Source organism: Pelodiscus sinensis, chromosome 2, assembly GCF_049634645.1.
Source record: "Pelodiscus sinensis isolate JC-2024 chromosome 2, ASM4963464v1, whole genome shotgun sequence".
Taxonomy (NCBI): Eukaryota; Metazoa; Chordata; order Testudines; family Trionychidae; genus Pelodiscus; species Pelodiscus sinensis.
In genome coordinates this window covers 239,831,247-239,847,144 of record NC_134712.1, presented here as the reverse complement: position 1 = coordinate 239,847,144, position 15,898 = coordinate 239,831,247, and the positions used below count along the sequence as shown (strand labels likewise).

The window sequence follows — 15,898 nt, the reverse complement described above, 5'->3', positions numbered from 1 at the left end:
GTAAAATATTTTGTAAATGTTGCCAGTGTCCTGTGTGGTGTAGTACAGGGTCTTGTACAATTCTACTGCAGTGAGAACTTTAATCCAAAATAACTTGCATTCATAATTAAAGATCCCTACCTTAATGGCACATTGTATTGTGTAAATCATGGTTTTGTACAAATGCTGATGCTATGCTAGTATGATGTAAAACTCAAACATAGGTTTCCTTATACTTATATTCTAGTGAAATTTCCCTTTTATCTGCAGCTTTCTATAAAGTAATAACTTCCATATAGGTATTCCATAGTTACTGATTATAACACACTAGTCAGATTATAACACACAGTTACTAATTATAACACATAAAAGGAAAAAAAAATCTGTTCCAGGGAATAGAACAAGTGGCCTGCCAGTTTTATTTTATTCAGCTACAGGTCTTTGAGTTCAGCTGGTCCTTAATTCAGGGAAATGCTTGCATGGCCCGAATCTCTGCACCTCTGGGCTTGCTATATCAGGTATGAAAGTTGTAAAAAAAATTTCCTTGAACCCCAGCACCTCTTACATTGCCCATTAAGCACTGCCTTCAACCCTCTTTTCTTCCCAAAAGTTCTTATCTGAATTTCCTCTTAAGATCTTAAGCATCTAATCCTCAAACTAGAAAGCTTAAACTAAAACGTTTGCAGATCCTTTAAAAGTGAATATTTTAACTTCCTGTTTCCAATACCTTTTACATTACAGACTTAATGGAACACTAGCATATGTTGAGTCTGTCTTATGCAGAGTTCTGGTGGTAATGGCCATCCAATAAATCTTGAATTAAATTCTACAAGAAATCTTAGATTATTTAGGGATTGAATCAGATTTAATAACCACAACTCCACTTGAGAGATGATATATTTTACAGAGAAAAGGGCTTTTCTTGCAGTAACTTTTGATATTTTGACATTCTAATGTTGAACAGCATGTAAATTGTTCCCTTTCTGAACCAAAAAAGTTGTCATGTCTTGATACCATGGTTAAAGCAAAGTGTTCTTTGTAGTTAATGGCCATGTAAGGAGGAGACAAATTCTTAATTACCCAAATGTTAACTGATCTCCTCTATGTGAATTTGCTACAAAACATGGATTTGTGTGTGCGTATATATGAGCCATATAGTTATTGAATAAGTAGTAAGGCTTACTTATATAGCATAATTCATGTGGAACACATTTCTCTGCTGAAAAGTGAATTCATGTTTTTTCCTGCTTCCCTACCCCTGTATTTATTAGTTATTTGCAAACTGGAACAGAATCAAGGAAGCAGGACTTCGTTCTTAGCATACCCTTACTTTAATAATAGTTCCTAAAGTTCTGGAGGCCAAAAACAGCTGGGTGGATGTGAGAGATAATATTGGTCTCTTACAGGGCTCAAGAGAACACAGAATTGCTATATTGAATCAGACCTGTGGTCAGATCCTGTCTGGCAGTAACCAGTACCAGATGCTTCAGAGGACAGCGCAAAGCAACTTCCTTCTCTACTGAAAGTCCCCATAGTTATTAAAGAACTACTGAATAAAACTGATCCCTTTCATGTCCTCTATTGAAGTCTGTTTTTTGTTGTAGAAGATCCCTTTGAGGACTTATTTGGAAATCGCCGAGGTCAACGTGGGAACAGAAACAGAGGTGGTGGGCCATTTTTTTCAGCATTTAATGGTTTCCCTGCATTTGGGAGTGGTTTTTCTTCATTTGATACAGGTAAATATTTTAAATCAACCTTAAAGCCAAATATAATAATGCTACAGTAGTAGTTTCTCTGCAGTAAGTTGGTACGGCATGTTTGAGAAATTGAAGCCTGTTAATTTCACTGGAGATTCCCTTAGTTTCAATAGAACCACAGTGTTGTAGAGAATTTGTTCTATCTAAAGTCTTATATAAAAAAAGGAAATAAGCCCTATCAAAGGAATTGAATCTCTTCTTCTGCTTGATCTTTTATTTATGTCCTTACACTGGCCAAGTCTTAACCTCTCAGTATGTCAGTTTCTATATTGGTGTTACTTACCTTACTTAGGGGGTATTTTCCAATGTTTTTTAGAGCTCTAAAGGCGCATACTACACCTTTTTAAAAAAGATTATGGCCTTTTGTGATCTCAATTATTGGAATCTAGTTCAGTGGTTTCCAACCTTTTCAAGCCTACAGACGCCTTTTCAGTCTATTAATTTCAAAGACCTCTCCCTGAGGAAGAAAAATAAAAGGAATAGAAAAAAGTAAGGCTTGAGCCCCCCCACAGTGGGCCTGATCCTTTTTTTTAAACTTTCCACGGACCCCCTGCATTACTGTCCATGGACCACAAGTTAGGAACCACTGGTCTAGTTCAATGTTAGAGGCCTTGTTTTCACAGCTCCACTTAGTCAGTGGGAGTAGAAATTACCAAGTTACTGGACTTGTTGGGTATCTGAAATTGGGGAGCTGGAATTAGTAGACCAGAATTTGATGGTCCAGCAGACCAGCTGGGAAAAAAACAAATTTGGCAGTTGCTTCTGTAGTATCTTTCCTATAGTAGGAGTTGTTACACTATCTGACCCATTGCTGAAGCTTATTAGCTGATATATTTTTGCTTTTGTGCATGTGCACAAACTATATAGATACCATAATTTCATTAGAAATTTCTTCACATTGCCTTATTCAAATACTTTCCATGTCTTCTCCACCCTCCAGGTTTTACTTCGTTTGGTTCACTGGGACATGGGGGCCTTACTTCGTTCTCTTCTACGTCATTTGGTGGCAGTGGGATGGGTAGCTTCAAATCCGTATCAACTTCTACAAAAATAGTTAATGGCAGAAAAATTACTACAAAGAGGTAACAATGATGTAAACAAGTTAAATGTTGTAAAAGAATTGGTCAATATTTTTTGAATAACTTTATTTACCCTTACTGTTTTGGTGTCCTGTACTGTGTAACTTAGATCTCCAGTTGTGTGAATTGTAATGATAGATCGGTTTTGATTCTCTTTTCTTTCCAGGGTGATGCCCTGCTACAGTATGTGTAAGCATGCACAAGTTGGGCAAAAAGTGTTTAATATCCTACAGTCAAGCGTTTATTTAAAAGTGGGGAAAACCCGTGACAGCAGTACCCTGTATAGCCTGATTGGTGTTTTGGTGAACTTCTTTGGCAGTACGGGTTGAACCTCTCCGGTTCGGCAACACCTGTGGTCCAGAATGATTTTAGTTAGCTGGATATCCACTTATTATGGGTGTGGTCAAGTTTCCCACAATTCCATAATTTGTTTACAGCCACCAGACCTGTCTCTTAGTATTCTGTGCTGCTGTTTAGGGGTAAATTAGAGTTAAATGTCTTTTCAGAGCTCAGTACGTGGTGCGAAGTGTTGGTAATACTGCTAGACAATATTGACCTCCCATGGTTTGGCAGAGTCTCTGGTTAGGCACTGGTCAGGTCCCAAGGTTGCCAATCTAGAGAGGTTCAACCTGTAGTGGATAAGGTTTTGGTTTCTTGAACAGCTATTGCATCAGGAAGTTTACCAGTGTTAGACTGAGACATCAACAGTTGAAGTCAAGTCCCTTTATTAGCAAATCCACCATGCAGATAAATAATCCCATAAACACCAAAATAAAACTGCAGATAAAGTGAGTGTTTGGTGCATAGAATCTTCCAATGACCTTCCCAGCAGATAATGAGAGTGATGCCAGTAACAGGTTTAAACAAACAAGCATTAACTGCTAACAGGAAGAAAGTTATTTCAGTCCAGGAGGAAAAATGCTGTTAGCTGACATAGTAGTTAACCAAGTAGTAACTGTCCACAAATTATGCTTAAAATTACCCAGGCCACAAACTCGTTACCAGTGTTAAGTTGTGGGATGGATAGGATTTTTTTCTTTGACTAGTAAAAATAACAATGAATTGCTCACGCAAGCAAGCAGGAAGCTATTGCAACATATGGAACACAGGTGTACTGTGCTTAGCATAACTAGCACTCTGAGAAAAGGGGTAATGTTTGCATGATATCCTTTTGAAAGACTACCATCTTGTGTGCTGTGGCAAGAAGTTCATGATCTTGCTACGTGATCTCTGAAATGTAGGTGTAGTTATACAGGCAGTCCCCAACTTACACGGATCCGACTTATGTCGGATCCGCACTTACGAATGGAGCTTTCTCGCCCCGGAAGTCGGGGCGAGAAAGCCCCGTTTGTAAGCTGCTCCGGTGCCCCTGGTCTGCTGGAGACCGTCTCCAGCAGACCAGGGGCACCGGGCGGGTTCCCGCGCTTATGAGGCTTTGCCAGAGCAAAGCCTCAGAAGCGCGGGAACCGCTGCTGCTGCCCCTTGAGACCCGGTGCCTGTGGTCTGCTGGGGACGGTCCCCAGCAGACCACAGGCACCCGGACTGAAGCCGCAGCCGCGGGGGGGTCCCGCGCCTCTGAGGCTTTGCCAGAGCAAAGCCTCAGAGGCACGGGGAACCGCCGCTGCTGCCACTTTGACTGAAGCGGCAGCAGCGGCGGTTCCCCGCGCCTCTGAGGCTTTGCTCTGGCAAAGCCTCAGAGGCGCGGGACCCCCCCGCGGCTGCGGCTTCAGTCCGGGTGCCTGTGGTCTGCTGGGGACCGTCCCCAGCAGACCACAGGCACCCAGACTGGAGCGGCAGCAGCGGCGGTTCCCCGCGCCTCTGAGGCTTTGCTCTGGCAAAGCCTCAGAGGCGCGGGACCCCCCCGCGGCTGCGGCTTCACTCAGGGTGCCTGTGGTCTGCTGGGGACCGTCCCCAGCAGACCACAGGCACCCAGACTGGAGCCGCAGCCGTGGCGGGGTCCCTCGCCTCTGAGGCTTTGCCAGAGCAAAGCCTCAGAGGCGCGGCACCCCGCTGCTGCTGCGGCTCTGCACCCCGTGTCCCTGGTCTGCTGGGGGGGGGGGGGGGCGCAGCTAGTGTGCTCCCCCCCCCCCAGCAGACCAGGCTTTTGTTTTGGACTCTGGGGCAGAGCAGCTGGGGCACTGCCGATTGGTCCTGCAGCGCCCGTGGGCACTACTGGACCAACCCGGCAGCACCCCAGCTGCTCTGCCCCAGGTCCTGATTCAGCTGCTGCTGGTCAGTTTTAGCAGCGGCTGAATCAGGACGTCTGGGGCAGAGCAGATGGGGTGCTGCTGGGTTGGTCCAGTAGCACCCCAGCTGCTCTGCCCCAGGCGTCCCCAAGTCAGCTTCTGCTGAAACTGACCAGCGCTGACTACAGGAAGCCCCAGGCAGAGTTGCTCTGCCCCGGGCTTCCTGGAATCAGCTGCTGATCAGTTTCAGCAGCAGCTGACTTGGGGACGCCTGGGGTTCTTAAGTTGATTCTGTATGTAAGTCAGAACTGGCGGTCAGTTTCAGCAGTGTCTGAATCTGGACGCCAGTTCCGACTTACATACAGATTCAACTTAAGAACAAACCTACAGTCCCTATCTTGTACGTAACCCGGGGACTGCCTGTAATTTAAAAACAAAGAGAAGCCCTGTCCATGATGACAGAGCAGACAGTCTTCTTTGGAGAGAGCAGAGAGCAACTTTCTCCTAACCACTATTACAACTATTTTGTGATTCTTTACTGAGTAGTTCCTTCCTCTCGTCAGAATAGACCTCTATCAATTTGGCTTATGCAGAAGTTTTTCATTTCATATTTCTGTACTCTAAAATCAGGTTACTTATGGATAGTATTAATATCACCACCCCTAAATATTGCCTACACTTGTGCTTTAAACAATTATAATCAAAGGGATAAAATGGACTATTTTTCAAAACCAAAATTAAATATTTAACAATGGGGAGGGGAGGGGGGGTTAAACTTTATGTGCAACATCAAGATTGCCTGTGAAAACCAGTCGAGATGCAAAAGTTAATGTGTTTGAACCTTAACTTGGCCACGTTAAGCAGCATGAAACAACATACGCTTAACTAGTTAAATGTAATTGAACATTGAGGAAAATGTACACTAAACACACAATCTGCTGAACACTGCTGCATATCCTGACTACTGCTTTTAACTGCAATACACAAATTGCAAATGATGCTTTTTGCATGGCAGGGAGGGGAGAAAAGGAGAGAGATGAAAAAACTTCAACCGAAGAGGAGAATTGGGATTATGGAGAGTGCAGTGCAGTAGCAGGCAACCTGCGTAATCTTATTGTAGGCCACAAGACATTTTGCTGTTGTTGACCCCCCACAGCTCCCAGTGACTGACTGGTATGCCGTTCCTGGCTAAATGGAGCTGTTGGGGACAATGCCTGAAGGCAGATGGGTCAAAGAGACCTACAGTCAACATCAGCAAAATGTCTTGCGGCTTGAAAATCCAGTCACCCTGATGAGCCACAGGCTGCCTGTCACTAATGTAGTGCCTCTTCAGCTGCAGCAAATGTTACAATGCTGCCTATAACACTTCAGTATAATACATGGGAGGGGAGGGAGTTAGTCACTTCCAGAAGGGCTTTTCATGGGTTGGAAGAGAAGTTTTTTACTTTTGATCCCTACTGTTGAATGTGATCACTTACTGCAGTTGTATCCGCCAAGTATTAGCCCTAGACTTGGGCACAGTATTTCATTATATAAACATCTGCATGTGTGGTGTACTTCGATCATATTGAAATTGCTTTACAGTTGTGCTTAAATGGATTTTATCCTACAGAATTGTTGAGAATGGACAAGAGAGAGTGGAAGTTGAAGAAGATGGCCAGTTAAAGTCATTAACAATAAATGGTAAGGAGCAGCTGCTACGCTTGGATAACAAGTAATTCAACGCACGTGTTTAACAGAAATGTTAAGCTATAACAAGCACCATTTGAGGAGTAACAGGAACATTTTTTTTGAAGATTTCAAACGAACTCTTTCAATATCTACTTAATCTAAAGTATTTATAAACAGCTCATCGGAGCTCATGGTATTTGTCATAGACTTTTGAGTTAATTGTTGGGACCACATCAGTAGGACCATTTTTTTGTCCTTAAAACTGTTGTAAATTTCTGTATGCACTTTGCTTTTTATTAAACATGATCCAAGGTGAGCCGTGAACCTTCAGTAGTGCTAGGGCAAAATGTACACTAACCACTAGCATGAACCTTGCTTTTCCCATTTTGTTTGAAATGTGAGCCAGCTGGTAGTTTGTCTGCTGTGAAGTTAACATTTCAAAGATGAACTTTTCAATAATTTCAACTTTTTTAATATTTAGTAGTGAAAGATGTTAATACATTCCTGGTAATGCATTTCTGGTTTAAATAAATTAAGGATGTTTTCTAGTTGTGCATGAATGCCGACAACTTAGTAAGTTCTGACAATGTTTAAATATGTAATGTTTAAGTCTAGGAAAACAACAAAGTAAAGCTGGTGAGCTGGGTCTTTTGTCAAATGCTAAAAAATTCAAAACGAATAAATGCTGATGTTTGTGGTGCATTCTTTCATGGCTGGCATTTGTAGCCTTCTTGTGTCTGTGTGTGATTTGGGCAAGTGGGGAACCATATTTTGCTTTTCAGCAACTGCTTCCTTCAGGATGAGGGGCTTTTCTTTGAAGGTGTTTTCTTCAGTGTGACTGAAAACATAGCTTGTAGTTTCCTTTTCAGGCCTAATTGTGAAGTGTTTTTATGGTGTTTCTTCAGCCTTGTAACTAAGGTGTCTAACAGAAGAGTACTATATCTCTGAAAACACTGCATTAAAAATCCTTTTGGAAGGATGTTTTTTTCACATGAAGCAATATGCCCATCTGTAGATGGACTTCCACAAAATTATCAGTGACTGTAAATGAAGAGCAAACCCAGTGTCTGAATTAGCAGTATTTTCTAATGTTCTGGCATAGATGTAAAAGGAAGAGAAATTGTGATGCATAAATGCCAGCATCTTCAAAATTGAGTCGTCAAGAAACTAACTTTAAACTGCTATTGATGTGGTGTCTTCAGCTGCAAACACTTGAGTGCCACTGGTTTACACACTTACTAACCAACATTAAAATTGAGAAAAGTGCTTACTTACATTAACGGAATGAGGAGTGATGCAAAGTAATAATCTGTAGATAATGCAACATAGTTAAAACAATGGAGACCTATGGCATCTTAAAGACTAACAAGTTTATTTGGGCATAAGCTTTTGTGTACTGGAGCCCACTTCATCATGCCAAAAAAAGCTTATGCCCAAATTTGTTAGTCTTGAAGTTGTTTTTGCTAAAATAGACTAACGCAATTATCCCTCTGAAACTTGAAAATATCATCAGATTTTCAAAGCTAGGCAAAAGCATCCATGACTCCTTAGGCCTTCTTTATACAGTAAATATTTCTGCTCATTCATTCAGTATTTGATATACTGGATATTTCTGTATCTAAGTAGTGCATGTGCAATTTTATCATGCAGTTATCTCTGACCTACAGTGAATTATTTAGGCTTGTTTAACATTCAGAAATATCTCAAATTATATGGTTTGAAATGATAATTAATCCTTTCTAGACCATGCTGTCTGATGTTACATTACACTAATGAATGTTTAAAATCTAAAGTTCAGGACATGGAAAAACTTAAATTTTTCTTAAACCAAGAACAAATAACTGAACAAATTGTTTTAATTGTTGGTGACTGTAGTGAGGTTAAAAAAGGTAATGAGGTTATACAATTTTAGATTTTTCTCTTCCCTACCCCTCCCCATAAAATTGAATCAAAGAATTAGAGGGTAGGAATAAAATAGAAAAGTTATACTTTTTGGTTGGGAGATCAAAAGGTACGCACCCTTTTCAAGTTTGTCATGTCCTTGCAATAGAAGTATTAGCAGTTCAGAACTCAATCTAGTAATTCTCCATGGCTTCCTTTTCAGTTTTCCTCCCATGTGCACACCACTCTTTGCCCAAAAGATGAATAAACAGAGGGACAAGAAGTTATTTAAATGTTTTGAAATACTGTTGTCATTAGATCTGAAAATAGACACAATGCACTCCCCCCGAGTGCATTGTCTTCAATTGGTTGCAATTCCTACCTATGAGAGACGTGTGGCTTTTCTACCTCTCTAGCTGTTTGGCCTAAACTGAGTTATAAATTGCATTATCAGGGAAGTCACCATGTTGAATTCTAAAGATCCAGTCTGGATGTTGCTTTCTATGCCTTTAGATTTGCATAGTTGGCATTTTCAGTGTTAGGCCCCATGAAGTTATGAAATGTGGCAACACTGCACTTTTCAAGTAAAACGGGAGAACGGGGGAAAAAAAGCTGGCCAGTGATCTGTTCATTCTCTAATTAGTCCATCAGCAAAAGACCTGCACAATATTAAAAAACAAACCTACCTACACACTAACATCTGTGGGACCCTTGAACCAGATAGCTATTTTGATTTGGTCTCGGCTTTTACTACTTGACTGGCAATTTCACTTCCCAATACTGAGTGCAGTGGTATAAAGGCTTTTTTTATGCCCTTGGTAGGAAAGGCTTTAAGGCTCCACTTGGTTTCAACATGAAGATTGCTGTTATTTCAGAATAAATTCATCCTTGCTGCTCAGTCTTAATTGTCCCTTGCTACTGTTCATTCTGGACATAAAAATCAAGCCTGAGACCCTATGACTGCATGTCTCTGGTAGCCTTAATGTGTTAAAATGGTCTCACTGTTGTAATACAGAAATGGGTTACTCTTTTCTACCATATTGAAAACCTACTTTTATTAGGTTGCATTTAAGAACTTTGTATCACTTTTCTTACTAATAAGTTCTTTGCATGTAAGACTACTCCTTTGAAGTAAAGGGATACTTTGGGTGCCATATTTAAATCCTCATTAACTTTCCCTTCTGCATGGTCACTAGAAGAATACCTAGTAACTGGTATACCTTTTCTGTTCCAGAAAAATCTGCACTATGCTTCATCAAATATGTAGAGTAAAATGGGACTAAATGGACATTTTTCGTCTTAAAAGCTATTTGACTAAAAGTAGGAGAAATGTACAAGTTGGGACACAGATTATGATAAAGCTTTCTTGAGATGATTTTGAAATATTAGAAGAAGTTTCCAGAAATACCAACTTTTCTGTGATCTGGACTTTCATGTTTAGTTTTCAGTCTACTGGTAGCGTACAATATTCTTCTAATGCTTTTCAGCTGCAAGGACCATGTGCCTCTAGTCACTGCATGCTCTTTGCTGTGGGAGAGGGAAGACTTCGCACACTGTCGCTGCCCCCAGCACAATCGTAACTCACATTGGCCAGAAACCGGCTGTGAGAGTGGTGGTGATTGTGCTGGGGTGGAGGCAGTGCACAGAGACACCTGCCTCCCCTTCAACACTCCCTGGTATGTGGAGCAGAGGCACGTGGCCCTAGCTTTGAGCAGCTTGGGGCTACACCTGAGTTTCCCACTGAATTGGTTGGGAGCTGCCTCCTAGCCACAGCTAGCATCTGGCACCACACTCCCTTCTATAGCCCAACTCCCTGCACCAGTTCACCACCCCCTGTACAACTGCTTCCCAGACCCTGGCCCTCAGGCCAGAATCCTCTCCTGCACCTATACCTATTCCTTGGATTATTACACCCTTTGCTCCCCCCAATCCCCTGCCGTAGGTCATTACCTAAATCCTCTGCATCCTGGTCGTACTCCTTTCCTAGGTCAGAATCCTCTCCTGAATCCCTCCCCCTTCATGGATCCCGAACCCCAATCCTCTGCCCCAGGTTGCAATTCCCTCCTTCACCCATTCTCCCTCTGTACTCCAGGCTCCCTTTTGCACCCAACCTTCATCCTAGACTCCACGCCCCTTCCATAGAAAAGTGTGGTCCTTGACCACTCACCAAAATTGAGTGCCCTGCCGTCAAATCTTATTGCCTAGCCCTGGATTACATAGTGTGGTGATTGGTGATGGAGGGGTTTGGATTATTTAGTTTTCAATGCTTTCAATGTGATAGTCAGAGAATGCTTTATAAACTAATGGTTTTGGTGTTGATGAACATATTTAGATGGCAAGATACTACTTTGTTAATAATGTTCATGATTGAAATTGTGTATGTTTGCATCATTCAGTCTTAATTTGTAACCCAGGGGAATCTAAAAGACATTGAGCAATATAATTGGCAAAGCCCTGAATGCATGTTGTATAATGTAGTGAATAAGCTACAGTTATAACTGAATTAAATTGCTTATGTCCGTTTGATAGATGGTAAAATGACTGCATTTCATGGAATTGATGTCTGATATTTTTAGACCAGCTATACTTTGTAGTTTCCTGCAGTAACAGCAGCTTGTCAGTTTGGAAAACTATTGATATGAAACTTTAACTTCTTAAAATCCCATCAAAAGGAAAGTCAGTAATAGTTTTACATCTTATGTGTGTCATGCTCATATTTTACTTTGCTGTTGTCCATGTTGGTCTGGCTAAGCACAGTAGGTTTTATTTTAGTGGTGTTTCTTAGTATTGTGTGTAGTTGTGCCTCTGTGTGTGGTATTGTCTTTAAGCTGCTTTGGCTAAGGAGGTTTGGAGACCTGAGTATCTATATCTGCCAGTATCCTGTTGCCATAGTGAGGGCATTCACTTCTGTGCCTCAGTTTCTTCATCATTAACAAGGGCAGAATTTACACTTTCCAGACTGTAATCAAATTAAAATGGGTATTTCAGGTATATATTTTGCTTGCAGTTAAAGTTTATTTTAAGACCATTTGAACATGGTGGTAACACTTCTCCCTCAATGAAAAAAATAGGCAAATTGAGTATTTGGGAAGACCCATTTCTTGTGTCAATGCTTAGTACTTTTTTTTTCTTAAAACAAAACTTTCCACAGTGCAGATGCACTCTAGCTATTAGTTATCCTGACAGCAAGTTGCAACTCTTACTTTTAAGGCTTATCTTTCTTTAAGGGGGGGGGAAGAAACAGTTTAATTTGTCCATTTTGTCCAGACATTTGATTAGTTTACTTTGGTCCTGAATTGTGCCAAACTCACTTCACATCCTAACTGATTTCAAATCCAAAGATAAAAAGAAAGCAGTGGCTACAAGTAAAAGGTCTTCACCTCCTCATGCATTTGGGCCTGCCCAAATCCTTCTAATTTTCTAGTGATTTGAAAACTACTTGCAGGTAAGGACTTGTATTGCATTACTGCTTAAACCAAAAAAGATCTTAGACTTTGGGCTGTGAAGGCCGGCATAGTTTACATATATTGCATGAAGTTGTCCACATAGGGTAAACTATATCTTATGGTTTCTAATTATAATGGGATTTGTTTTGTTCTGAATTTGGATTTAGTAAAAAGGGAAGATATGGTGAGTGGGAGGAGAGACAGCTCATGCCAAGGATGGACAAAATGGGTGAAGGTAAATAGAAGATTTAGACTTAAGATTTAGTTGCACCAGCTTGTCAGTGTAACTGCGTTGCTCAAGGATGCGGAAAATCCACACCCATGAACAATGCAGTTATACCACACCAACTCCCAGTGTAAACAGCGCTATGTTCCTGGGATGGCTTCTCTCTTTGACCTAGGTACCACCTCTTGGGGAGGTAGATTACCTATGCCAATGTGAGAAGCCCTCCTGTCAGCTTAGTTAGCATCTTCAGAGGGGCAATGTCTCAACTACTAAATTGTCTGTCTAACTTATGTCCGCATACAACCATTGCAGTTAATACATGACTTGTACACGTGCACACTTTGCTCCTTGTTGGTGGTGCATGTCCTCACCAGTGTTCCCTCTGATTTCGGTCCACGGGCGGTATGAATTTTATGTGCACTGGTAACAGAAGTGATGTGTGACCTGTTTAACCAGTTAACCGTGGAGGGCTGGGATCCCATTCCCATAGGCAAGGGAAGGTGACTGCTAGGGCCGGGTCCTCCTCTTTTAAACTGGTAAACATGCTGGTAAGGCTAATGTTTGCCAAGTAACTGGCTTGTATTTCATATCCTAATCTCACAATACTTTGCACTGTCAGCCGACGGTCAGGGCTCCCTATATCTGTCCCTTTATGACCTGCTGAAGTTCTTTTAAATTGTGCTTGGTTCTATTACAGCAACTGAAGGAGTCAGGTTAAAACTTAAACAGTTACAGGTTTATTAAAGAAGCTTATAAATCATATGGTTACAATGGCTATTGCTCTATTTCTTAACTACTAGCAAAATATAGATCTTAAAAATGGTTACAAAGAAGATAAAGATAGAAAAATAGAAATAATGGTACCAAGTAACAGCTTACTCTTTCTATGTGTACACTTAAGACCACATCCAGGTACAGTTTTTATCCCCTTCTGTGCCTCTCGACTCCAGCGTGTCAGGCCAGGGCCGGTCCCTCAATTCCTAGGAAAGACGAAAATACGAGGTGGGCGTCCCCATAGAACCTCGGGAGGTCAAACACCTAACCCGACCAGCAGGTAGAGGGTAGAATGACACTCAAAGTGAGTGTGTGCTGGACCTATCTTTTATACTCATGGGGTCACGTATTTCTCTTTCTTGTCTGTCATGCCAAATGGGGCTGGTCTGTCTTTTGTGAGACCAGTTCTTACAAGGGAGTTGTGAACTTAATTTACACTTGTAAGAGAGAATTGAGATGATTAAATTGGAAGTACTGGGGATTCTTTTCTCAGTGGGAAATTCCTCTCCCAGGGACTGTGTGTGTTCGAATCAACATAGGTGCCAGCCTGACACTTCTTGCAGCCTCGAGCTTAGCTTATTTCCTTAATCGTTACTCAGAGTCAGAAACTCCCATATCCTGGTCAAAGCAGATCAAAGCTTAATGGCTATGCTGATCTTCTTATTGTTCCTTCTCTGCTCTGTATACAGACATCTCAGAGGGCAAGCAAGATTGTTTGAGATGGGGCAGTCTGTCTGGCTACATGCACGTTTTCAAAGTCTGCACAAACCTGTGTGTCCCTCCCCACCGTCTGCTATATCTGGCAGAAGCATGAAGCCTGTGCAGCTCTGCACTGTAGTAATCCAGCAGTATTTGCAGAGCTGCGGGGAACATGACAATTCCTTGGAGCTTTGATCACTGTGTGTGTGTGGGGGGGGGGGGGGTTCATTCATGGAATAGTTAGAAATGATGGAACACTGGTTCTTGGCCCAGGAAATAAGCACTGACTGGTTTGGGATGACTGGAAGTGTCTGCAGAACTTTTGGATGTATAAAGCCACATTCCGAGACCAGTGTGCTGAACTTGCTCAAGGACCACAAAATGAAAGCCCCTCTTAACAGCTAAGAAAAGTAGTGATTTCACTACTTGAATACTGCATACAGATGTGGTCTCATCTCAAAAAAGATATACTGGCATTAAAAAAAGTTCAGAGAAGGGCAACTAAAATGATTAGGGGTTTGGAACAGGTCCCATATGAAGAAAGATTAGAGACTAGGACTTTTCAGTTTAGAAAAGAGAGGACTAAGGGGGGATATGATAGAGGTATATGAAACCATGAGTGGTGTGGAGAAGTGAATAAGGAAAAATTATTTACTTGTTCCCATAATATAAGAACTAGGTGCAACCAAATGAAACTAATGAACAGCAGGTTTAAAACAAATAAAAGGAAGTTCTTCTCACAGCCAACTTGTGGAATTCCTTGCCTGAGGAGGTTGTGAAGGGTAGGACTATAACAGGGTTTTAGAAAGAGCTAAATAAATTCATGGAGGTTAAGGAATGGTGTTCCTAGCCTCTGTCAGAGAGTGGAGATGGCTGGCAGAAGAGAGATTGCTTGATCTTTACCTGTTCAATTCACTCCCTCTGGGACACTTGGCATTGGCCACTGTCGGCAGATAGGATACTGTGCTCGATGGACCTTTGGTCTGCCTCAGTATGGCCATTCTTATGTTCTTATATTTAAAATACTAATATAATCCTTGAAATGCAGTATTGTAATTAGTCTGCATTATTTTTAGAGTTTTTTTTCATGATGATCTTAGTGTTCAGGTATTTGTTTAAAAGTGAAGAAATGCAAATCTTGAAATCCCTCATTCTTCGCAAAATTTCAGTACAGCTGTAGTATACATTGACAGATTTATTTTCTGTCAAACTTTGATTGCATAAGAAGCAACACTTCATCTAGAAAAATGATAGGTAGTGGAGCTTGTACTAGATTTAGATGTGGAGAGTTAAGGATGACTGATACTTAAGACTTACCTTGAGTTTTTAGTAATATTACTTAGATGCTGTTGAGAGCTATATATTATTGTTCAAAGATCTCATGTCTAAAGCACTGCATGTTTTTAGAGTAGCAGATTTGATTTTCTTACTGACTTTGTCTCTGGATCCCTTTAACATAATTTGCAGTCTTTAGTATCACATTTTCTTACCTAAATTACATAGCTTTTTCACACAATGGTAAAAGAAAATGAGACTAAACAAAATGTTGTGAAGTTCACTATTTGTTTTATAGTTTTACAGTAATCTTTGGTGTTGGTTACAATAAATTAAAAAAGGAGATGGAAGTGTGATTAGATTATATTTAAATACAAGGATGTTTGTTTAAACCTTCCCATTTAAAAATAGTTTAGTTAAACTCTGCTACTTGAAGAATCACTCTGTCTCCACAATATGTGCTTTGTCCCTGAAAAGTTTATATAAGATTACATCCATGGTAACAATATTCTGTTACACAAAATCACTGAGGCTGGGTGCTCAAATGTTCAGTGTATTGTGTTTTTCCCTCTGGACAAAAGTTTCCTACTATAAAAGGCCATTTCAGAGCAAGTACTGTTTTGCTTGCGTATCCCAGCTAGCAGACTTTAACTGTTAAGTAATTAACATCTAACTCCTGATCTAACTTCATTGCTAGTTTTTCTAGGCATGGTAAGAAATTGCTACTGTCTTAAGGGACAAGTGTGAGCTTGTTAGGGGCAGACAGCCAATTTAAGAGATTTGAAATACAATTTATTGTAGATATATAACACATGCAATATAGGAGATAATTTAAAATCAAGAGACTATCTTGATGTTTCTGGCTAGTCTCCTAACTTCAAAAGGACTTAAAACATCTAATTCTAACATTAGTAGATTGAGAGAG

General features: G+C 40.9%; 1 protein-coding gene across 3 annotated transcripts in view; it reads left to right on the top strand.

Annotated features, from left to right (window-relative positions):
- DNAJB6 (DnaJ heat shock protein family (Hsp40) member B6) overlaps window positions 1-15,898 on the top strand; it is a 99,466-nt gene that overhangs the window by 45,028 nt on the left and 38,540 nt on the right. For 2 of the 3 annotated variants that reach the window (XM_075922748.1, XM_075922746.1), the window contains exons 6-8: window positions 1,584-1,715; window positions 2,677-2,818; window positions 6,614-6,684. In XM_075922748.1, the coding sequence (XP_075778863.1) occupies window positions 1,584-1,715; window positions 2,677-2,818; window positions 6,614-6,684 (345 nt within the window). The remainder of the gene's footprint in view (window positions 1-1,583; window positions 1,716-2,676; window positions 2,819-6,613; window positions 6,685-15,898) is intronic. The other variant, XM_075922747.1, reaches the window with a different exon arrangement.